General features: G+C 38.6%; 1 protein-coding gene across 1 annotated transcript in view; it reads left to right on the top strand.

Moving 5' to 3' along the window:
- The first annotated feature begins 10,078 nt into the window (after nt 1-10,078).
- LOC122665145 (cytochrome P450 71B10-like) overlaps nt 10,079-26,275 on the top strand; it is an 81,080-nt gene continuing 64,883 nt past the window's right edge. The window contains exon 1 of the mRNA XM_043861218.1: nt 10,079-10,979. Coding sequence (XP_043717153.1) covers nt 10,083-10,979 — 897 coding nt within the window. The 5' untranslated portion in view covers nt 10,079-10,082. The remainder of the gene's footprint in view (nt 10,980-26,275) is intronic.

Here is a 26,275-nt window from a genome sequence, read left to right as displayed (position 1 = left end):
AGAGGAATGTAAGCTATTTTCATTTTTTTTAAGTGATAGAAATTACCCATCCACCCTTTGTTGTATCTAGTTCATGGTGGTGCTCTTTTGTTTTATATATAACATGCAAATTACATAAAATAATTTCTTTGTGGGGATTTTGAACTATAAAGGAATAAAAAGAGGTGGCCGGAACTTCACTTTTCTAGGGGAATCAGAAAAGTTGGAGAATAGGGGAGTTTGAGTAAATATAAGCCAAGTATAAGTGACTGAAAAAATGTACCAAAAAATATTTCTCTCCTAACGTTCCATTTTGAACCCATAAAAAAAAAAACACAATAAAAAATAAGAAACCTTAACTTTCTCTTGGACCCACTTTTTGTTTTTTATATTTTTATAAGGATTATTATACATGTAACAAGAGTAGGTTACGGTTGGAAAAATAACAAAATGGTGAAAAGACCGATACCCCATAAAGCAATGGAAGATTTTGGATAAATTAATTGTGGTAATTTCGACATTTCAGTATTTTTATTTTTTATTATTAAAATGTTATGATTATTTTGTAAATCCGTGGTTCTCTGGTGCTAGAGAGTTAGGGTTTTGATTGCCTTACATGGAAGCCTCCTTGCTGCTGCAACGATCATCATCTTCTTCTTGTTCTTCTTATTTTTTTCTCACTCTTGCTTGTTGCCTAACCCCACACGAGAGAGCAGGCATTGTCTTCGTGAGCAGCAGAAAAGCCCCTTCCCATAACTAATTGCCGTCTGTGATGCTATGCTCTGCGATTAAATGGGTTCCTTTGCTTCATCTGGAGAAGATAGTGTGTCTTACTTGCTTCTTGCTCATCTTCTGTTAGCAGTTTTATCATTATGGATGGTCATTTCATACCTGCTGTAATATCCTAATAACTTAATTTGGCAGATTGAGGTTCTGTTTTTTAACTTCCTAATATATTTCACTACTGAATCATTCCAGATTCCATTCCAGATTGGGAGACAGACGATGGATTGGGCAAAATTCATCATCCCCTCCTTAGTTCTACTAATGTGAAGTTCTGTGGGCACACCCTCGCTACTAGGCTGATGCAAGAAATCCCGATATAGCTAAGGTAATTGTTCACTAGCAGATACAACTTGTATCATTCAAGTTCTCCCATTCTTCTCATTTTTGTATTCTCTTGTAGCTATTATCGGATATGATTTTATTTTGAGGAATCCCAAATTGTATCTTTCTGTTTTTGCTGTTTTTATTTGCATCATTCTATTTTCACCCAGGGGATATGGCTTATTGAGAGAAACCGTATTGAGTTTCCTTTCTCGGTTTATTATCACATGTGATAATAAACCTCCTTCATTTAGCATATTGGATTGAGATCCTAGTTTACTTGTAAAGTCAATATTTTATGTGACCCTGAGAAATATCCTATCTAGTTTAAACTAAGACTAGGAATGTAATCTTTGCAACTTATATATTGTACTCTCTTTGAGAGGAATGAAATCAAGGAATATTATTCACTCTAATATGGTATCACGAGCCTACTAGCTCCACCGAGCTTCTCTTTCTTTTTCTTTCTATCGTTTTCTTCTCCATGATGGGGGACGAACTCAATGGCCTCTCCCCTCATACAACCGTGGACTCCTCCACCTCAAACGTGGCTGCCTCTGACTCTTTGCTTGCCGCTGGCTCTACTTCTTCTCCATCTTTCAAACAGGCACACCACTACATCTCTATCAAGCTTACTTCCAAGAACTATCTTTTCTGGCAGACTCAAGTTGAACCTTTTCTCGAGGGTCAAAACTTGTATGGACATCTTGATGGCACTATACCATGCCCAACCGAGGCTGTTGCTGATGCTACGTGGCTCCGCCAAGACTCTTTGATTCGGAGTTTTCTTATTGCCTCCCTCTCTTAGGAGGTTTTTCCCCTTATTCTTAGTAAGCGCACCAGTCGTGAGATCTGGGAGACTCTCTACGGCCTTTTCTTCTCCTTCTGAAAGCCGTATTATGTCTCTCACTATGGCCTTACAAGACATTGCATAGAAGCCTGATGAACCTGTGTCTCAATTTTTGCAACCCGCAAAATCAATCGCTTCTGGACTTAATGCTGCCGGTCATTCTTTACGGCCGAGCGCTTTTAATCTGCACATCTATCGTGGTCTCAAGATTGAATTTCGCTGAACCCTCTGTCTACTTCTCAGCCTCTTTTGCAAAGTCTACATCTCTCTCTCTCTCTCTCTCTCTCTCTCTCTCTCTCTCTCTCTCTCTTAGTACACAATTTTTACATTCTGGAGATGCTCAATGTATATAAATTATCGGATCGCATTCTGTGTGTATTTAGGAAGTTTAATTTCATATATATGATGAGAATTGCATCACAATCTTGTTTCAAGGTTGGGAATCGATTGAAAAATTCTACATATTAGCTTATATGTACGTAGTCCATAAATTAATATCATTTGGTGATTCAAAAACTGAATATTATTAATTGGGTTTTGCAGTTAGTTAGTTTGCTTCTGTAAATGGTTATTTATAGTTTTTATATATGTATCCTAGCTTACCACAGTTCTTCTCATGGGTTCTCCAGTCACCTCTCACTGCAAAGGCCTTTTACCACATTTCCTGCACATGAAAGGCTTTATTCCATGCTTTCTTTTGTAATGGGTTTGGAGAGTTCTAAAGTCTTTGAGAGGCTTTGCCTTTGGGTGATCTATGTTGTTCCTGCAACCTGGTGCACAGCAGTAGCAAGGTAGTCTGAGCATTGCTGTTGGTTGGGTCCCCCTTAGAGACTCCAGCCCTTTCCTATACTGTGATCCATGCCCTCACATATGGATCTGCAAAAACAAGCATTTCCCACCCACCCACGTACACACAAACACAATTAGGAGAGAATAACCAGCAAAGATGAAAAGAAAAAAAAGCAACAGCTGTAAATTCTAAGAATAGTAGAAGAATAAGTAATCCACTGAATCCAACTAGAACTTCTAAGACAATTTAATCATTATTATTTTTAGTTGGAATCCTACATTTTATATAATTTGTTCTTAATTTGTTGAGGCACTGATGGGTTTTGGAGATTGTGATCTCACTCTGAGATGCAACAATATTTATCTTCCTTTGAACTACACAGGCTCTCAGAAAGAGTGGAGATGAGTTTCCATTTGGTGTTTCTTAATTTTTACTTTTCTTTCTAATGTTTTTATAATGGTGAATTTCAACAACTATTTCCCCTGTAGTCTCAGATACGAAGATGATTTCTAATTTTGGAAAAAGTAGATTAAAGAAATTCATTCCTCTAATTGATTTCCTTCGTCTTTGAAATGAGTAGAATCCATGATGGAATCCTGCAGCAGATGAGCAAACCATAATGCAAATCCATTAGATTAATAAAAAAATGAAGGATTTGTATGAAAAGATTCATCGTTAAGGTAAGGTTCCTATATAACCTTGGATGTCCAATAGTCTCCATGAAGAGAGAAGTGAATTTGAGTTTGGAAAGGAATTCCTATATAACCTTGGATGTCCAATAGTCTCCATGAAGAGAGAAGTGAATTTGAGTTTGAAAAGGAAAACAAATATGTAGATGTGTATTAAGACATCTGGGCAACGCCAGATCTGATAGATTGTTTATGTTTTTAATGATTATTGAACTTATTGGTCCATCTTTACAGGTACATGTGGAGACTCGATCCATTAAAATGGACAATATTGAGAGAGGAATTTTACTACTCATTGTTCAGTATGGGATCATAGAGCTTGTCATGGGAGCAGCAGTAGACAAGAATTGTTCAAAGTTGAGAGATTCATCTTTTTTAGGAAACCCTTGTACAAGGATGTGCAGAACATATTTATAAGGATGATCATTTTTCGAAAATTTTAAACATTTGGTTGTATAGTTTATTTTGGATTGACACGAAAATTTTTTTGGTATATGTTTGAAGTTTTGTAAGTATATGTAGTCTTACTGGGAAAAGAAGAACAAAAAAATATGAGGAAAAAAGAGGAAAAAAATCAATATTTTTAGTGACGGTAGTCTACTGTCCTAAGTAGATAAGAGAGAAACCTTTAGAAGGTGAGAGTAAAACGCCCCTAGAAGATGAGAGAAGAAGTTTTAATGGTAGTAAACCGCCTCTATTTTAACGTATACTGCCTCTAATATTAACCTAAGCACTTCATTTTCTCTCTTATCTTTTAGGGGCGGTTTCCCTATGCCATTGTACTTGGAGCAGTGAGAAGTACAACTTGGATGCTTAAGAATATTTTATCAGATTTGTCAACCTTGCTTATATTGTTAAAAAAATGGGATACTATGGTTATTTAGGGCATAATAGTGATATTTTGTCATGAATAAGAATAATTTGATCAAATTTGGAATATTTGATAATCTTGTTCAAACATGTGTTTTTTGTCAACCTTGCGATATGTTTATTAGTTTGGTCAAACTTAATAACATTTAGATATATTTAGGTGCGATTTGAACATCTTGGTGAAACTTGTGAAAATTAGGTCAAATGATAGAGTTTGATGAAATTACAATTATTTTATTAGATTTTTTAACCTTGTCTTATATTGTTTAAAAATAGATATTATGGTCATTTAGGGCATACTAGTGATATTTATATGATGAATAATGAAATTTGGTCAAATCCAAAATATTAGGTAATCTCGATCAAACGTGTGTTTTTTTTTTTTTCATCCTTGCACTATATTGATCCATTTTAGTCAAACTGAATAAAATTTAGGCATATTTAGGTGTAGTTTGGACGTCGTCAAATTTGTGTAAATTAGGGTCTTTATGGTTAAACTTTTGATAATTTGGTCAATTTTATCAAACTAACTTCATCCTTGTGACATGTTATCAAAAACAAGATTATTTCGACAAATCTTTGTCAAACCTGTGCTTTTGTTGAACACATAAGTTAGGAGGGCTAAAGTGGTGTTGAAGTGTGCGATTAATTGCTTGAAGGTTACAACCAGAGCTCAAGTGTTAGTTAGCCCTATTTGAATCACCACGTCTCTACCTAATCCATTTGCAAACCTAGGGTTTTGTATTGCTATTGCAATATTTGGATGAAAGTGAATTTCTATTTTACTTAATTTTCACAAAATTTTCCAATGTGTCCATACTTTTCCTAAATGTATCTAAATTTTATTCAATTTGATCAAAATTGACCAACATTGCAACGCAAGGTTGATAAAAAAAAAGCACAGGTTCGACGAAGGTTACTAAATATTTTGGATTTAATCAAATTATCTATATTCAAAATAGAATTCATCAGTTTGACCTAAATGACTCTTGTATCCCATGGGTGACCAAAGTATTTTTTTTGCTAAAGATCAGCATTGTATTGATTAAAGGAAAAGAAAAAGAAACATGTTACAAAGATAGAAAAAGAAACAAACTAAGCTGAATCATCGGTTAGAGCTGAAGCTCTCAACCTAGATCACAAAAGTCGTCCTTGCTAGCTGAATTTGTAATAAGGACGCTCGGATGCCTCCCAGGAGATCGCCTGGGCTAGAAAGGTCGGTGGAGAGCTCCAGAAATTGGTTGTTTGTCCTTTTGCTGCATAGTTGGCTAGCTTATCCGCACCCACATTAGCTTCCCTGAAGCAGTGAGTTATGCGCCAGTAGATAGAGTCAAGGAAAGCTGAAATACACTACCATATTTGCAACAAGCACCAAGGAAATTTTCGTGACAAAACACATGTTACCACCGCAGCTGAATCGCTCTCGATCCAAATTCTTTCAAAAAGTATGCCTAAATATGAAAAATATTTCTTCTTTTTCATCAAAATTTGTATCAGTTGACCTAATTTTCAAAAGTTTGACCAAGATGCCAAACTTTACTTAAATATGCCTAAGTAATAACTGAAAGTGGGTAGTATTTAATTCTTCTTGGATCTACACCCAAAATAGCAGAGCATTTAATAACTAAAACTAACTCTTCCAACTTTTTTTTTCTCCCAATGACACCATGCTTCCATGAGCTCCTGCTATCACAGAGAATAAACCCCACAATAATGAGATAAAGTCTAGTCGAGCAGGAATGGATTTTTTTTTTGTTTGTTTCCTATTTTTAGTAAGACCAAAACTAAATCTAGCTGAATGTAAGACAAAACTAATTCAAGCTTAGAATGAAGGATTAAGAACATGGATTGATGAGCATAACCTAGATCTGTTTTCTCCACAAGCATTAAAATATTTAAAAAAAAAAAAAAAAACAGCAATTCCAAGGCCATCACTCACACTTACAAAAACAAAGGTAACTCTGAAAGGAATACAACAATTCCAAGGCCAGAATTTGAAAGAAATTCCATTAAATTAGTCAACATGAGAATCTTGATGGACTCGAGCCATCATCTCCTTATAAAAAAACCTGTTGCTCTTCCTTTTTTTGCTAAAGATTCACCTACATCAATTAAAAGCATGTTAGTTTAATCCAATATATATATATATATATATATATATATATATATATATAAAAGTTATTATATGCATTTATGTGTTGCTGCATTGGCACATATTTGCTCACAAGATCATAATGCAGAGATTTCGACTGTTGGTAATAATGATGACTCTTTTAAAAAGTATATTCCCTTCATTGCTAAGTTGTTTGGTTCTCTTTCTCCCTCTTCTTATGAGTAAAGGCTATGTTGATTAATAGAAGGAGAGTAACTGCCAAAGGCAAAGGTTTTTGGGCCTTAGTTTTAGTTTTTCTTTTGAAAATCCTTGCCTTTCACTAATCCAATGCAATAGATCTGGCAAGTATGGAATGGACTCTGGGGTGTTTGTCTCTCAACCTTCTTAGTTGGGAAGGGAACCCAAAAGGCAATGATTCCTTTAATAGTAGAGAGGAAAAGGCAAAGAAAATTCTTCTCAAACTCTAATTTGACTATTACAGTACTAATAAGCTCTCACAGTGAAACAAATCAGGGCCATTTTCTTTTAAAATTATGTGATCCAGTATGAGGCATTAGTACTGAACCTTTTCCTTTAGCATATGAATTGAGGAATAACCTGTAATATGGAATTATAAACAGTAGCAGATATCAGGTTTAACAAATTAGAACCAGAAAAAAGAGTTTGAAGAAGTGGACTTAAACTATGATTCTTGAATTCGATCAAAACTCAAGAGTTTTGAAAACAGGAATCCAATCTGGAGTTCAATTCAATATCCTGATGTTAAAACTGAAATCAGGATAGCACTCAGATTCAGACATCCAAGGAAGAATCGTAGCAGCAACACATCAATGAGATGAGATAGAGAATCTTACAGAAATAGCAACACAAGGTTGATGGTCACAGCAGCAGCAGGATGGTTGCCTTTTCCTAGTTAAAATGGCCCTATCATGCACAAGTACTGACCCTGATCCTGATTCATCTTCTACTGAGCAAACTATGCTCTTAAGAAACTCATTTTAACCTTGGTCTTGAAAAATTGGTCAAGAACTCTGCCCTTTTTGCTTGCCTCAATTGATTTACTTCCCTTGAATTCTTTAAGGGTTCTCCCAAGAGTTCAAAGTCAGTACAGAACTGCAAGTACTTAAGGAGTTAGGTATCTCAAAAACTCAGCATCAGTGCAGCTGGGTTATCCTCCTACTCAACCTAGAGAAACACTAGGAACACTGAACCCCAGTAGTGAATGGAGTTATTGTTCTGCAAGTTTCTTTACTTCATTTTCTTAAGTGGATGAGAGTGGAGAATAGTTGTCTACTGCACCAACAAACCAATGTTGACCCCATGTGAAGGGCAATAGCCAAATCTGCATTGTTAAAGCCAACCAATTCGAAATCGGCACCTTCAACATGAATAAACCATGGCAACCGACATCTCAAAATCTTCCAAACTACATTCAAGTGACCTTCAGACTGGTCATGCATTAATAGGCAAGCCCTCATGTGTTATTCATGCAGTTTTTCCATGATTTTGGACAAGGCAGTCAGACACTCAGACTTAATTCATCTGAACAGGAACTATGTACAATATTGACAGACATGAACATAGAGGCAATCAAATCTAACTAATTAAATTAAAACTGTAACCAAATTGGTGAGTACCAATGTGTAAAAGTCATTTTAGAATCAGTGTTTCTGTTAGGTACTTGACCAATACGCCAAAAGCTCCGAAGCTGATGGAACGCGTTAAATCAAGCCCTTTAACCTATCCCATACTAGGCTGGCCCAATCTAGTGCCCATACACTATAGTGGGCCCCATTAGGCACATAACAGACCACCACGCTTCCGCAGCCGTCGTCCTCGGCGGCTCTCACTCTAGGTAGCTTTCACTCTGGCGGTAGGTAGCCCTTTTCAAGCGGCTTCACTCTGCTCCAAGGTTTTTTGCCTGGCGGCAGGTAGCCCTTTCTTAACGGCTTTCACTCTACTCCAGGTAGCCCTTCTCCTAGGTAGCCCTTTCCGTGACTCGAACCCTTGACCTGGTGCCCAGCTCTGATACCAAATGTTAGGTACTTGACCAATACGCCAAAAGCTCCGAAGCTGATGGAACGCGTTAAATCAAGCCCTTTAACCTATCCCATACTAGGCTGGCCCAATCTAGTGCCCATACACTATAGTGGGCCCCATTAGGCACATAACAGTTTCTGTATCCGCCGATGTACTAATTCACGGACTTGACAAAATCGACGGGATCAACAAACAGATCATTAGAGGTCGTAAGAGGGTTCAACATATCGGCGGAGACCTTACCTTCCCAAATCGGTGGGAAAAGCCTCACCTGAGCAGCAGGGAGTCTAAGCCTTAGAGGTCGCAGCAGGGTTCCTCTTCCACGATGAGGTGAAGCTTGGGTTCTTCGCAGGGTTCTTCCACGGTGGGGTGAGGCTGGGGTTCACAGCAGCAGGGTTTGTACTCAATTACGATCTTATCCTTGGCAAAAATTCTACTTAAAGTTCTTGCTTTGTTTCTGATTTTTTGTTTAATTTCCAAATGTGAATGTGATTTTACTTAATTATCTTTATAAATTTATTTCCAATTGTATTTTAACTGTAGTTTTAAAGGGGTAATTGATGTCTTGTTATGTTTGGATAAATAACATACCCTTGTTATCTTAATAATTCCCCATTAATATAATATTGAATAAAATTTTTATTTATTTTACAATTTATATCAATATGTAATACTAAATATGAATGTCTTGACTTAGATATTGATCAAATCGAATCAAATTTGTTAGTAAAGTTTGGGTTCAGATTTTCTTTCCTTATAGTATATAAACTTTTAGCAAAAACATTAGATATGTTTAAAAAGAAGCCACCATTGGACCCATATGGTAATTCAAGAGAGGGAGTGAATTGGGTGTTGGATAGGTATTGATGATATTCCAATTTAGCAATCACTTAGGACGGCAATACTTTAAATTGATTTAGTAGTCTTGACCAACATCTACTACCAAGAGCTCCTCACTTTTAACTTTCCATTATCGATTGTTTTTTTTATTTTTTAATGGCTTCAATCAAACCCTTATAGTTGTTTCCTATGTTGGCAACAAAGCTAGTAGTTTATTGGGTTCAATACCTATATAGAATAGCAGATATACGCAACTTTTTTCGATGAAAGTGTAATCTCACAAATCATACAATAATCTCAAAAGATTAACTGATTTTTAGGATTATGGAATGATGAATACACACAACATGTACACATCACACTCACACACCCGATATGGGACTAAACCCACACACCCAGCGCACACAGCGCGATATTTTTTCCTTCTATGAAAGTGCGGAGATACACAACTTGGATACCACGCAAGATGACTTAGCAGCCGGATTCAAGACTTTTTTATTTCTGTTTCTTGCAGCACAAACAAGCGGTGACTAGATACTAAATGTGACTTGCACAGCAAGAATTCTAATCACACACATGGGTACCCTCAATGCGTTGAGTTGGTTTTGATATTTTTCTTTCAATAGCCAGTTAAAAATACAACCTCTGCCTCGTGAGGTGGGCAGGACAGATAGAAAGGGACAGTCCGTTTTTTTTGTATTTATTAATCGATTTTTTAAAAGGCAAAAGCTTTCTATATAAGGGGTACATGCATGCTAGTTTTGAATCAAGCCACTCATAGTTATTGAAGTAGAAAACCACATTATGACTGCTCTTTGGACCATGCCACTATGGCTACTTCCCCTTCTAGCTCTCCTTCCATTGCTTCTCATTCTAAAGAGCAAACAAGTGAGGAGAACCAACCTTCCTCCTGGCCCTCCTAAACGTCCCATCATAGGAAACTTGCACCAACTTGGTGAGCTGCCTCACCGCTCTCTAGGGCAATTCTCTAAGGAATATGGTCCAATCATGCTTTTGCAACTTGGACGCATTCCGAATATAGTTATCTCATCTGCTGAATTAGCAAGCGAGATCTTGAAGTTTCATGATCTTGATTGTTGCAATAGGCCTGATTTGATGGGTCCAAGGAGGCTTTCCTACAACAACTTAGACATTGCTTTTGGGCGTCACAATAATTACTGGAGGGAGATGAGGAAAGTGTGTATTCAAGAGCTTTTTAGTGTGAAGAGGGTGCAATCTTATCATTCCATTAGAGAAGAGGAACTTGCTTCAATGATTAGTTCAATTTCAAAATCAACTTCATCAACTCCTATTAATCTGAGTGAGATCCTCTTTAATCTCAATGATGATGTAACTTGTAGGGTTGCTTTTGGTAAGATTTACAAAGGGAGAGACTTATTTGATAATGGTAAGTTCGGAGAAGCTATTGCTGAAGCTGATGCTATGTTGAGTAGTTTCTCTGGTGCCGATTATTTCCCTTATGTCGGTTGGATCTTAGACAAATTCACTGGGCTCCATGGAAGGCTTGAGAATTGCTTCCAAAAATTTGATAAATTCTACCAACACTTGATTGATGAGCACCTCAACAATGAGAGAGCAGAAGCAGAGCAGGAAGACATCATTGATGTCTTGCTCAAAGTTGGAAGAGATCAAACGGGTGCAGCTCCTCTTACCCATGATCATATAAAAGGAATCCTTATGGTAAGCCAACATAGCTATAGCCTACTCTTTTCTATCTCTCTCTCTTTTTTTTTTTTTTTTTTTTTAAATAATTTAATGAATTATTCTTAATAATTGTTGTTTTTCTTTCCAGGATATATTTTTAGGTGCAGTAGAGTCTAGTGCTCTAACAGTAGTGTGGGCAATGACAGAGCTTGTTAAGAACCCAGAAGTGATGAAGAAAGTGCAAGATGAGGTTAGAAGCTCTGTTGGAAAGAAAGGAAAGGTTGTTCAAGCAGTTGTCGATCAGCTTAAATTCCTTAAAATGGTGGTAAAGGAGACTCTAAGATTACATTCTCCATCTCCTCTATTGGTCCCACGAGAAACAATAAATCATTTTAGTATTAATGGATATGACTTTTACCCCAAAACAAGGATCCAAATGAATGTTTGGGCAATAGCTAGAGATCCCAAATATTGGATGAACCTAGAAGAGTTCATGCCAGAGAGGTTCATGGATGACTCAATTGATTACAAGGGAATAAATTTTGAGTTCTTGCCTTTTGGAGCAGGTCGAAGAAGTTGTCCTGGAACACACATGGGTGTTACAATGGTTGAGCTAACACTTGCAAATCTTTTGTATGCCTTTGATTGGGGCTTTCCTGATGGGATGACGGAGGAAGATATAGACATGGATGAAGAAGGAGGTCTTGCTATTCATAAGAAAACTCCTCTTTACCTTGTGCCTATCATCTATACTTGGAATTCAGAAGAAAATATTGCCTGAATTAGTAATAGGAATCCTATTTTCATTTCCATTTTGAAAACCTTTTTTATTTAAATCTGTTTTCATCTATGTATTAAATAACTTTTATGAATAAAATAAAAAGCGGGCACTTAAAAGAGTTACTACTTATTAATTCATTATTTTAGTTATGATAAGATTTTCCTTTAATTAGTAATTGATGGGATTCTCTGAAATCTTTTATTTTCATTATTTGACGCAAAAGCACTACCTTTTTTTTTTTTTTTTTGATAAGAGCAATAATTACTACCCATCCACCCTCTTTATTGTGTAAGTATATATAGCTTGCACTATAGGACCTGGCTCCTGTCCAGTCGTGGCGGGAGCTTCATCGTCCAACCCCACTAAATAACAAAAAAAATAGGGGTGGGGTGGTCAACTCACATGTGGGGTCCAGGTGGGACCGATTGGTGAAATGACCACCCCACCCTTGTTTTTCTTGTCATTTAGCGAGGCTGGACAATCCAGCTCCCGCCTCCAACTCCCGCCACAGCTGGACAAGATCCTTTTTTTTTTTTTTTGTTCCTTTTAAAAGGATTCATTAGAAAAGGGAGGAGAAAAATACTACAGAACAAACAAAAACCTGGGCATTTCTGGGACAAATAAAGTTAAAAAAGCAAGCCCACCTATGACATTGTCATTAGCAAGATTCAGATTTAGTTGAGGGGGTAGTTTCTAGTCTTTACAGCATCTTTCGTCAAAAAATCCACAACGTGGTTGGCCTCTCTATACAACATATTAACGAGCAACACTATGAACTGGGATACAACAAAGAGGGGGTGGGGGTGGGCATGGGGGATGGGTAGTGCTTATCGTACCAAACAATGAATATAATCCATCAATGACTAATTGAGGCAATATTCTCTTCTGAATCCCTTGTATGTTTAATAGGCAGAAGGTAAAGAGGAGCGAGCTTATGAACGGAACGACCTGCTTCTTCATCCATGTCTATATCTTCCTTTGTCATCCCATCAGGAAAGCCCCAATCAAAGGCATACAGAAGCTTTGCAAGTGTTAGCTCAACCATTGAAACACCCATTTGTATTCTAGGACAACTTTATCGACCTGCTCCGAAGGCAATAACTCGAAATGTTTTCCCTCGTAATCAATTGAGTTATCCATGAACCTCTCTAGCATGAACTCTCTTGGGTTCTTCCAATATTTGGTATCTCTCCCAATTGCCCAAGCATTCACTTGGACCCTTGTTTTGGGATAAATGTCATATCCATGAATAGTAAAATGATTCATGGTTTCCTGTGGGACCAATAGAGGAGCTGAAGGATGCAATCTTAGAGTCTCCTTTACCACCATTTCAAGGTAGTTAAATTGATCGACAACTGCTTCAACAACCTTTCCTTTCTTTCCAACAGAGCGTCTAACCTCATCTTGTACTTTCTTCATCACTTCTGGGTTCTTAACAAGCTCTGTCATTGCCCATACTACTGTAACAGCACTAGACTCTACTCTACTGCACCTAAAAATATATCCTGGAAAAAAAATAAAGAATTAAACAACAATTATTAAGAATAATTCATAAATTTAAGAGAGAGAGAGAGAGAGAGAGAGAGAGAGAAAAGAGCATCTCACTCAGATTAATTGGAGTTGGAGATGATTTCGAAATTGAGCTAATCATTGAAGCAACTTGCTCTTCTCTAATGGAACCAAAAGATTGAACCCTCTTCACACTAAAGAGCTCTAGAACACAGACCTTCCTCATATCCCTCCAGTAATCATTGTAAGGTGAAAAAGCAATGTCTGAGTTGTTGTATGAGAGCCTTCTAGGGCCCATCAAGTCAGGCCTACTGCAACAATCAAGATCATGAGACTTCATGATCTCGCTTGCCATTTCAGCAGATGAGACTACTAGTGTAGGAATTCGCCCAAGTTGCAAAAGCATGATTGGACCATATTCCTTGGAGAATTTCCCTAGAGAACGGTGAGACAGCCACCCAAATTGGTGCAAGTTACCAATGATGGGAAGCTTAGGAGGGCCAGGAGGAAAGTTGGTTCTCCTCACTTGTTTGCTCCTTATTAGAATGAGAATGATACGATCATAGGCTTTAGGATATTCCCTTAGTTGTTAAGGATAAATGGGTAATTAACATTGAAGGATAGATGGGTAATTTTAAGTAGGGCTTTATATAATGTAAAGGTATTGTTTGTTAAAGGGTATGAATGAATATATCAAATCCCTTTCTTCACTCTCTTTTTGTTCTCTTACCTCTGCTTCTTCTCCCCTTTGGTCTCTCCTACTTCTCTCTCTTCGCTTATCTTCTAGTCCTCTGCTCACAGAGGTGCATCATTTGGTCCGACCTGCCGGATCATTTTCTTTCCCAGATCCAGGTTCATAACATTGGTGCTTTCATTGAACCTTCCCCTACCAAATGGATCTATTCTCCCATTACAACAGCTTGGTGCTTAGTTATTATTCATGGGAACAATACCATCCGAACTCTCCGTTGCTCAAATATCTTGAAGTTGAAATCGCCAAGGAACTCGAAAGGATCTACTATCTTGACACAATGGAAGGTGCAATTCTCAGGGAGCACGACGATGCACATGCCAACTCCACGGATTTGGTTTCGGCTGCCCTGAACCAAACCCCACTGGTTCCTAGGGAGACAACGTCGCTTCCTTCTTCGATCCCTGCCCTGATGGATCAGATTCCAGATCAGCAGGAATCTGGGATTGATGTCGTCGTGGATCATGGAGACCAGACCTTCAACGATGCAGCCATGGAGCAGAATCTGGTTGCTTCAATGATCGTGGCAGCAGTGCTCGTCCCTTCCTTCGTCGGTCAGAATCCACCGGGAACAGAGCTCGTTCCTGCCGTTGTATCTTCCCGAATGCACAAAGTCGATCTGCAAAACACCGGCGCAGTGCTAGCTCTTCGTTTCACGGTGATGGAAGAGCGGATCCAATCCATTCATCTCAATCCCTCCCCTGTTTTGCTTTGGAGGGAAATGAAGAAACAAGAGATAGAGGAGGATGGGAACCATCGGCCACCACCGGAGTCTCCACCATCTCTGCGTGTATCAAGCTGCCGGCGTCTCAGCTATTGGACCAGCAAAGCTCCGGACTATATGGACACCATGGATTTCATTTTCTGTTTCTTCCCATTTCTTCAAATGCATTATGTGCCCCTGTGCCCCTGTTAGTAGTAATCACAGTCCGACCATGGCAACAGATATTCAACGAAATGCTCGAGTTCGGCGTCCAAGCCCATTGTTATTACCTACAATGTACTGATCAAGCTCTGTGCTAGAGCTGATCGCAAAGACTTAATCGTGTTTGTGTTGGAACAGATTCTGGATCAAGGAATTGAAGCATGCATTACCTTAAATTCACTTGTGGTTGGCTTCCATGATTTGGACACTGCAGAGAAGATGGTTCAAGCACTGAGAGAAGGTCGGATGGATCTCTGCAGAGTCTTGAGGGCCTTATACGATGATCAATCGATCCAGACTGATGCTGGAATGAGAACTAGAAGAGGAAGTAGCCATAGTGGCAAGGTGCAAAGTGCAGTCATAATGTTGCATCTTAAAATAATCTTAGCAACTGCCACGCAAGTAATGAGATTGATAAGTATAACAAAACACAGATATGCACAGATATAGAATGCTGTCTCTTTCTATCCTTTCCCATCTCACGAGAGGAAAAGGTTGTATTTTGATTGGCTTTTTAAAAGAAAACAATTGGAGCCAAGTTGAGATAAGACGGGTTGATAAAGCCAGTTCGATAGGCGACCTCCCCCCTTGGGTTTTTTTTCCGTGAAGGGGAAGCTGAATTGGACCATAGGAAACTTTTTGGATTAATCATATGATCGAATAGTTTTCCTTAAGCCAAAGTAAAAGAGAATTTTTTGATGGCAGCTTTTCCTGACCACAGCTTTCGGATGGGTGGGAGAGGATATCCCGCAACAGTGGAGATATCTTAAACCATTCATAAATTAGGGAATGTTTTACGGCCTAGGATGATGGCTGAACCTTCCCATGTGGTGAAAGAAAACTTTCAATCTCCTTAATCATATATTTAGCTTGAAATAAGTGATTTTTTAATTTACCAAAAAAAATGTAGATCTTAAGGATAAAACATATTAGAATGGTGCAACCAATATGAATCCTCATTGGTTACAGTTTGGTACGAGCCATTGACAGATTGAATTTTCATTTGATAATTGTTATATGTATGTCTCGAATTCTTGTACCCGTTTCGAATAATGACCCACTCCAACATTTTTTATGACGATGTGGATGGAACTTTTTTTTGAAATCTGTGATGCAGACCGGATGGATATGATCAACCTGATCTGATGGAGGAGTATTTATATTCTTTACCTGTTTTGTTGTAAAGTGAGTGAGATTTGGGTTTTTTTCGTATTAGGGTTTCAAGGAGAGTGTAGCACTGCCGTTTTTGGGTGTTCTTGAGAGATCTCCATTGTATTCATCTTTCATTAGCGAAATATCTTCAGCTTCGCCCGTGGATGTAGCACATCTTATTGATGTGTGTGAATCATGTTAAATCTCTGTGTCATCTTGGGATCCAGATCCTCTACTGCCGAGCTGCCCGGCAGGACCGTGCTGCCCAGACACGGTGTTGTGCGCAATGACTGCCTTACCCCCACTCGGGCAAGGCGTTTTGGTAGGGGTAAGACGGACATTGTGCACAACACCATGTCTCGGCAGCACGGTCCTGCAGGGCAACTCAGCAGTAGAGGATCCAAATTGGTCATCTTGCTCTATTTTTGTTTCTGTTCGTGTTTTTGTTTGGTGTTTGTTCTAACAATACTAATTGCTTTCCAATTCACCTGTTAAAGTCCACACCAAAGATAACCCTGTCAATTCAATAAAAACTTTGCATCTTCACTAAAAATAGAAGTAGAAAAAGTCTCAATGAGAAAAAAAATGCAGTGTGTTGGATGGGTGAGAAGCATTTTCTTTCTTACAATGACACTTCGGGGATCTTAGTAGGGTAACCCATTCTTCTGGTTTGTCACTATCAGCAGAGTCAGTCTCTTGGCCCATCTCGTTTATCCTTGTGGTCCAAGATTAGCGATGTAGATTCCATATCATATGTGACTTAGAGCATTATCACATGTGATATATATGGATGCCGATCCACTAAGAGTTCTCATGTGATTTGGTTATGGTATTTCTAAGAGTCTCAATATGCCTTGTAATATCTAGATTGAGTTTTATTGAGAGAACACGGCAGAATTATACAGTTTATCAATCACTTTTTATTATTTTAAAATTTAATCATCCCACTCCCAAGTCCGGACTGGATAAAATTTCGCTGTTACAGCCATAGTAGGAATGTTCCTGTTACATGTACATGGCTAAACCTCAGCAAACCACGTTTAGTTTTTATTAGGGGCAATTACTATCACTCCCCTACACTTAGCATATATTTACTAAAACTCCCCTCCTTTAAACTTCTTTTTCTAATACTCCCCTACTTTTAAACTTTTACATCTCCTTCTACCCTCTTGTTTTTAAATCCCCAGATTGCCTTTCCTTTTCACTTAGTAACCTGTTAATCCATTTATCCATTCTTAGTGAGTGGTTCACAAGTTGCTTTTACAGAATCAAGAAAGAATCAATCGGTTAACAAATTTTTAACAAGTTTGCTTTTACCAAATAAAGAAAGAAAAACATTGGCTTTTTAGCACGTTGTCTTAAGTGTAAAGCCAATCAAAATCACTTGGAACCTATGCCTAAATGTAAGGAGATGCAACTTACACGCTTGGCTTATGACGAAATTGTTTATCTTCTCTGAAGCCTCCACAATCTCTCTATTTGAAGTTATTTGTAGATATGTCACATTTGGCTGTTAATCCTCTCAAGGCTTTGATCTTTGTTTTTGAGATCCTCGTTTATGTCGAAGAGTAGCTTAGGAGCATTGCGGGGTGTAAGATTGGAAAGCTTCCCATCACGTACCTTGGCCTTCCTTTGATTTCCTCTAGGCTTGGGGTCCATCACTACTCCCCCATTCTCGATCGTCTAAATAAAAGGTTCGAATTATGGAAGAGTAGCCTGCTATCCTATGTTGGTAGGCTAGAGTTGATCCGATCAGTTATGCAGGCATCTTATCTTTATTGGATTGGTGTGTTTGGGATTTCTAGCTAGCTCTATCACCAAGAAGATTGGGCTCTTATGAGTGCTTTTCTTTGGAAAGGTTGTGATAACAATAAATTCTTGCATACTATTAGCTGGGCCAATGTTTGTCTCCCAAAGATAGAGGGTGATCTGGGTTTGAGAAGGGTGAAAGAAGTGAATAAAGTTGGGCTTTTGAAGCTTCTGTGGAAGTTAGCTGCTAAACCAAAAGGTTTGTGGGTTAAATGGATTTACTCTAAATATCTTAAGTATTTAGATCCTCTACTGCCTAGCTTCCTGGCAGGACCGTGCTGCCCAGACATGGTGAGGTGCGCAATGACCGCCTTACCCCCACTCGGGTAAGGCATTCGGGCAGGGATAAGGCAGTCATTGCACACCTCACCGTGTCTAGGCAGCATAGTCCTGTCGGGCAGCTCGGCAGTAGAGGATCCAAATTGGTCTAACTCTATCTAGACTATTTATTATGTCTTAGATGCATTTTGGACTTGAAGAAAGCTCCTCAAGATTAGGCCTATGGCGGCGGATGCACTTAAAACTTTGATTGATGATGAGTCTTCTACCTGTCTATGGGTTGATAATTGGAACCTATGTGGAGTTCTTCTTTCTACATTTGGTGACCGGATCAGATATAATGTCGGATCCTCCAAGCTGGCCTTGGTTTTTTTCCTCTATATTATATGTAATTTTTATCCTCTCCTATTCGCTACCCGAACAGGACCGTCCTGTCCCCTCATATGGTGTACGAAATGACGACTTAACTTCCATTGGGCAGTGTGTTCGGGAAAGGGTTTAGGTGGTCATTTCGCGCCCCGATGTGAGGGGATAGAACGATCCTGTTCAGGCAGCGAACAGGAGACGATAACGATGCATATTATATGATTGCTTGTGGCTCCTTCCCTCAATTTTCCAACTCTTGCTTTGGTGTGGGATCAGCTTCAAGCTATGGATAAAACACCCCTTATTGGGAATGGGGATGTTCTTTAGTGGGTTTTCTCCTCGTAACTAGTGGGGTTGGGCTTTGGGATTTATATTTGTGATTTTATTCCAATGGAAGGATTTCAAAAACGACCGTGCACCATGCTTTGCCATACATGTAACCTTTTTCCTTAAATAACACATTAAGACAATGACAAACCGGGATCCAGTTCTTTTACGGCACGTTGCCTGTAGCGGCCTAATTAGAGTAGACAGAGGGTGCAACACAATGACCGCCTTACCCCCGCTCGGGCAAGGCGCTTGGGCAGGGGTAAGGCGATCATTGCGCTGCGCCCTGTGTTTGGGTCGCTCAGGCAGCTACGGGCAGCGCGCCATAGAAGATCTGAATTGGACAAACCCTCATTGGGGATTTCTTGAGTTGTGAAAAAACCACACGTTGGCTAGGAATCGAGATAGATCCTCTCCCACGCATGCATCATGCTAGCTCAGCATGGGAGAGGATCTAAACAACGTTGGCTAAGGGCTGTCGAGAGTCAGAACTCAAGTTCGCGTTTTAGAAACCTGATCCGAACTCACTTCAAGGTAGCTTATGAAGAAATCATTTTGACGAAGCAGTCAATGACAAATAAGTAATTTGCCACACTCCCCCCCCCCCCCCCCAAAAAAAAAATATATATATATATATATATATATATATATATTAAAAGGATTCATTAAAGAAAAGAAGAGAAAAACAATACAGAACAAACAAAAACCTGGGCATTCCCAGGATAAATAAAGTTAGAGAAGCAGTCCCACCCTACGACATTGCCATTAGAAAGATTAAGATTTAGTTACTTGAGGGGGTTTCGGTCTTTACAGCACCTTTCGCCAAGAAATCCGCAACGTGGTCAGCCTCTCTATACAAAAAATGAGCATCACTATGAACTTGGATACAACAAAGAGAGGGGGGGGGGGATGGGTAGTGCTTATCGCGTCAAGTAATGAATATAGTCCATCAATCACTAATTGAGGCAATATTCTCTTCTGAATCCCAACTATGGCTAATAGGCAAAAGGGAAAGAGGAGCTTTCTTATGAACAGTAAGACCTGCTTCTTCATCCATGTCTATATCTTCCTTCTTAATCCCATCAGGAAATCCCCAATCAAAGGCATACAGAAGATTTGCAAGTGTTAGCTCAATCATTGAAGCAGCCATGTGTATTCCAGGACAACTTCTTCGACCTGCTCCAAAAGGCAACAACTCAAAATGTTTTCCCTTGTAATCAATTGAGTTATCCATGAACCTCTCTGGCATGAACTTTTCTGGGTTCTTCCAACATTTGGGATCTCTCCCAATTGCCCAAGCATTCACTTGGACCCTTGTTTTGGGGTAAATGTCATATTCATTAATAGTAAAATGATTAATGGTTTCCCGTGGGACCAATAGAGGATTTGGAGGATGCAATCTTAGAGTCTCCTTTACCATCATTTTAAGGTATTTAAGTTGATCAACAACTGCTTGAACAACCTTTCCTTTCATTCCAACAGAGCTTCTAACCTCATCTTGTACTTTCTTCATCACTTCTGGGTTCTTAACAAGCTCTGTCATTGCCCACACTATTGTAACAACACTAGTATCTACTCCAGCTAAAAATATATTCTGAAAAAAGAATAAACAACATTTATTAAGAATAATTCATAAATTTAAGAGAGAGAGAAGAGTAAGCTATAGTTATGCTGGCTTACCATAAGGATTCCTTTTATATGATCATGGGTGAGAGGAGCTGCACCTATATGATCCCTTCCTACTTTGAGCAAGACATCAATGATGTCTTGCTGCTCTGATTTTGTTTTCTCATTGTTGAGATGCTCATCAATCACGTTTTGGTAGAAATCATCAAATTGTTGGAAGCACTTTTCAAGCCTTTCATGGAGTCCAGTGAACTTGTCTAAGATCCATCCTACATAAGGGAAAAAATTGGTGCCGGAGAAGCTACCCAACATAGCGAAGGCTTCATTCATAGCTTCTTCAAAGCGCCCATTATCAAATTCTCTCCCCTTGTAACTCTTACCAAAAGCAATCCTACAAGTTATATCATCAGTAAGGGTCAAGAGCATCTCACTCAGATTAATTGGAGTTGAAGAAGACTTCGAAATTGAGCTAATCATTGAAGCAACTCGCTCTTCTCTAATGGAACCAAAAGATTGCACCCTCTTCACACCAAAGAGCTCTATAACACAGACCTTCCTAATCTCCCTCCAGTAATCATTGTAAGGTGAAAAAGCAATGTCTAAGTTGTTGTATGAGAGCCTTCTAGGGCCCATCAAGTCCGGCCTACTGCAACAATCAAGATCATGAGACTTCATAATCTCACTTGCCATTTCAGCGGATGAGACTACTAGTGTAGGCATGCGTCCGAATTGCAAAAGCATGATTGGACCATATTCCTTAGAGAGTTGCCATAGAGAGCGGTGAGGCAGCTCACCAATTTGGTGCAAGTTACCTATGATGGGAAGTTTAGGAGGTCCAGGAGGAAGGTTGGTTCTTCTCACATGTTTGCTCTTTAGAATGAGAAGCAATGGGAGGAGAGCTAGAAGGGGAAGTAGCCATAGTGGCACGGTGCAAAGTGCAGTCATAATGTTGCTTTCTACCTCTATCAGTATGAATGGCTCGATTTAAGACAAGCATGTCACTCTTATATAGAAAGTTTTGACCTCTTAAAATAATCTTAGCAAAGCACAGAGATGCACTGCAGATATAGAAAGCTGTCCCTTTCTATCCTTTCCCACCTCACGAGAGGAAAAGGTTGTATTTTGAATGGCTTTTTAGAAGAAATAAATTGGAGCCCAATTGAGATAAGACGGGATGATAAAGCTGGTTGATATATAGGCTACCCCCCTTGTTTTGTTTTTTCCCCGCGAAAGATAAGCTGAATTGGACTATATGAAATGATTGAGTTTTCTTTAAGCCACAGTAAAAGAGAATTCTTTGATTGCAACTTTTCTTGCCCATAGCTTTCGGATATGGGTGGGAGAGGGTATACCTCAACATTGGAGATATCTTGAACCATTCGTAAATAAGGGGAATGTTTTACAACCCTAGGATGATGGCTGAATCTTCTCATGTGGTGAAAGAAAAACTTTCTCCTTAATCAGATATTTCCTTAATAATATATTTAGCTTGAAATAAGAGATTTTATTTTACCAAAAAAATTGTAGATCTTAAGGATAAAACATATCAGAATGGTGCAACCAATATGAACTCTCATTGGTTACAGTTTGATATGAGCCTTTGACAGGTTGAATTTTCATTTGTTACTTGCTATGTATGTTTCGAATTCTTGTATCCGTTTCGAAAAATGATTCGGTCGAACATTTTTTGTGGTGAATTGAATAGAACTTTTTCAGAGGTCTGTGATTGATAGCTGACCCGATAGATCGACCTGATCTGACCGAAGAGTATTTATATTATTTATCCACTTTATTGTAAAGTGAGTGAGATTTGAGGTTTTTCGTAATTAGGGTTTTAGGGAGAGTATAACAGTGTTGTTTTTGGATGTTCTTCAGAGATCTCCATTGTATTCATCTTCCATTATATAGTGAAATATCTTCACGTAGTACATCTTATTGGTGTGTGTGAACCACTTTAAATCTCTGTGTCATCTTACTCTGTTTTTATTTTTGTTCGTGTTTTTGCTAATTGCTTCCCAACTCACCTGTTGAAGTCCACACCAATATATCCCTGTCAAATCAATAAAGACGAGAGTACTAGGATCCAAAAAAATCCAAAGGATGAGACGCATATTGAGCCTTACCATATAAAATAGTAAGATTAATTCATTGCATTGTGTTGCAGTGTTGGGTGGTTGAGAAGCATTTTCTGTTCAAGTTTTCATCCTTGACGCACAAAGACAAGAGAAATAAGGTCGAAGAGAGCCAAAAAAATAAAAAAAAAAGGATGGGACGGATATTGGGCTTTACTTTTTTTTTTTTTTTTTCTTTGGGTAAATTACATGGGAGGTGTCCATTATTTGAGAAAAGTACACCACATATATCTCTTTTTTGGAAAATGGACATTTGGGGTATCTAAACAAGTTTAATGTTAATCAGACATATCTAATTAAATGGATTTTACAATATTATCCTTTACCCAACACGATGATTGTTGAACTTTCAATTTCGTTTTAATTCCACGGCTAAACAAAAAAAAATTTTAAATTTGAAAACAATCGGTCTTGCAATAGAGATCCTATAATCTTCATGAACATGAATATTAAGGTTAGCATCGTCCCGTTCCATGAAGAAGACGAAGAAGACAAAGATCAAAAACGACAATCTGTATCAAGGGCTACTAGAGTTGGATTCACGGTTTCCGTCGGAATCCGGCATTTGGGTTTCGTTGTCCATCGTCCTCTCTTTCACAAAGCAAGGGTAAAAGAGAAGGATTTCGTCGGGCGTCGAGTTCAGGGTTTCTTTCTTGGTCATTCCTGGGAATCTCGGTCTGAGTCTTCATCCTATTCTCCAGAACGGGAGAAATGGGTCTTTCTCATTTCAAGGGAATCTCTTCCTCCATCCTCTGGGTTGGGAAATGAGAACCCATGAAAGTGGCTCCCTTGTCTCTTACTTTCCTGAACTAGGAATCAGAAATTTGTACCAGCATTTAGGTTGGAACATAGAGCACTCTCTGGGTTCTCTACTTTCAAACCACATGTCTTTGTTGAAGTGCTCTCTGGTTTCATTAGATTAGTCCTCATGACTGGTTTTTTAGCTTCAGAAGCAACGCAAGGTTTAGAATGATGGGAATTCCTTGCATTCTGGAAAGAACTCACTTGCAAATAACACTTCTTCTTCTTTGCACCAGAAGTAATTGTAATAATTCGGCATTAATGGATCTTGTGTCTTGATCATGGATGTCATTAACTAAAAGACAAGGTTTGGGATTTCTGATCTCTCTGTGTCTCTCAGTGTAATTAAGAGCTGAGAAGGAATGGATGTCATTAACTGAAGGCAAGTAAGGTGCTGTTTAAGAAAATTTAATTTAATTAATCAAATCGACATTGTTTTCATCTCTTGAAAAAGTCCAATAAAAAGAAAACCAAGCGCACGCAGACGAAAATGAAAACTAAAGACAAAGGCGGAGCAGAGCAAGCAAGAAACAAGAAAGGTGAAAAACGGAAGAAACAAAAAAAAAAAAAAACCAAAACTAAACTAGATCTGAAAACAAAAACCGACAGACAGATCTAGAAGAAATAAATCAAGAAAGCAAAGAAACGAAACAAGAACTAAAATTATTCCAAGACGCCGAGAACGGAACGCAACACACAGGTGAAACAAAAATTGTGAGCATCATCGGAGCTACGTTCGGTTGTAAACAAACACACAGTAACAGGGAAAGTTGCTCACTGCAGCAGGGAGACCCTTCTTGTCTTCAATCTTAAATTTCAAACCCTAAGATAGAAGACGATGAACAATCGTTAAATCAGGCAGGAGAGAGAGTGCCATTGGATTTCCTCCATTACCACTTTGATCTCCGCCGGCAATGATGATAGGCGATTCTTTGCCAAACCCTGGGTTTTGCTCTTTGCCGTGGAAATATGAGATTGGAGGATCTAGATCCTCTACGGCCCATGTATAGCAGCGATCTAACCGGCCCTGTGATATGAGTGTGACACGTGTAAAGTTGATGATCCAACGGTCACTTTTAAAAACTTTGAGTTAAGACGGTTTAGCCATATGATAAACTCACCCGAACCGGTCTATGTTTGCCAAGCCGGACCGGTCTACAACTTAAACAAATGAAACGATTTGGAACCATCGTCCCATTTTCAAAATCTGAAAACCCTAAGCTTTCTCTTCTCCCTCCTCGTTCAAACCCACCCCCATCGTCTTCGGTCTCTTGCACTCTCTTACCTCCTCTGGTCTGGCCAATGTCGAAGTCGTGTACGTCCCTTCATCGTCTTCCAATTTGTGAAGAGACCCTGTTGGCGAACCTTGAAGGTGGGATTCAAAAACCTAGAAGAAACCCACCCCCATCGTCTTCCTCCTCTGGTCTGGCGAAGGTCGAAGTCGTGTACGTCTCTTCCTCGTCTTCCACTTTGTGAAGAAACCCTGCTGGCGAACCTCGAATTCAAAAACCCAGATCTGGATCTGGGAAAGAAGAAATAGGGGAACTCTACTGTGAGAGAGACCCAGCTTCGCTCTTTCTGTTTGTGTGTGAGTAGATGACAATTTAAGCCTCTCTTTATCTCTATCTCCCTGTTATCTCTCTCTCACATGCTCGACCTTCCTTCTTTGTTTTCTTTTTTCTTTTTTTTGATACAGAGAATTATAATTATAATTAAAGAGCAGAAATGTCTGAAGTACATATACTAGATCTATTACATCTGGCCTGAACAGCTAAATTATGAGCAAGAAACACAAAAGCTCTATTTTGTTTACATAAGTTAAAGCTGTGAAAAACTCCCAAAAAATGCTTAATGTCCCAAAGCAGAGTAAACAGTTCCCCTGGCCATTCATTGGTAGATTGGGTGAGCCATTGGACTAGGTCCTTCCTTCTTTGTTTTCTTATACTGTTAGTTTTCACTATTAGTAATGAACCTCAAAGTTGTTCGTCCTGTATTATTGCTGGGTCTGCTAGTTTTAGGATTATTAGGTGGCGTTGCTATCTAGGTTTTCTTGGGTTGATTTTGATTTTGCTCAGTCTGTTTGAAGCTGCCAAACGGCCAATCTGGGTTATATTTATGTTTTATGTTTCTGTTTTTCCTTTTTTTTTCCCTAATTAAGATTGATTGGATTGATTGTTCCTGTGGATATGGATGGAATTTGCTTAAGAGTGGTAACATCCCTTTCCTTGATGGTGTATTTTTTTTCTTGCCTAAGGCTGTACAGTGTGGAATGAACCACTGAGAATGTCTAGCCAATTCAATATTCCAGAGTCTAGTATCATGCAACTTCCATAGAAGAACCAAAACTTTGGAGTTTGTTATAATATGAATAATATAGTAGTGGACTAAGCACAGATTCTTGAAATTTTTGCAGATTAGAATTCCATCTCCTTGCTAACCTTTCTACAAGAATATATAAATCAATGAACAAGTGAGAATTTAGAAATAGAGTATTCTTTCTCAGAACAGGAATGGTCAAACTGCTGTACTTTAGGTCACATATTCTACCCTTAGAAATCCTAGACATATAAGCAAAATTGCTTTTTCTCAGATCTGTTCTCTTTCCGGCTTATTACTTTGCCCTTTTGTTTGATGTTGCAATATAAGTTAAATCTTGTCCATTTGTTTCTGATTCAACTGCCTCCATTTTATGCCATGTATTATTATTAAAATTTGTAAATGATTTGATTTTGGTTAAGTAAGTTGTGTCAAAAGTCAGTAATCTATGTGCATTCAGATGCCACAAACCTTGTTTCAAAACCCAAGAAAGAAAAAGAGTTTCATGATTCATGGGATAAAGGAATGTGATACTTTCACAAGAAGGTTTATACAGAT

This window comes from Telopea speciosissima, chromosome 6, assembly GCF_018873765.1.
Source record: "Telopea speciosissima isolate NSW1024214 ecotype Mountain lineage chromosome 6, Tspe_v1, whole genome shotgun sequence".
Lineage (NCBI taxonomy): Eukaryota > Viridiplantae > Streptophyta > Magnoliopsida > Proteales > Proteaceae > Telopea > Telopea speciosissima.
This window is presented reverse-complemented; position numbering and strand designations above follow the sequence as displayed.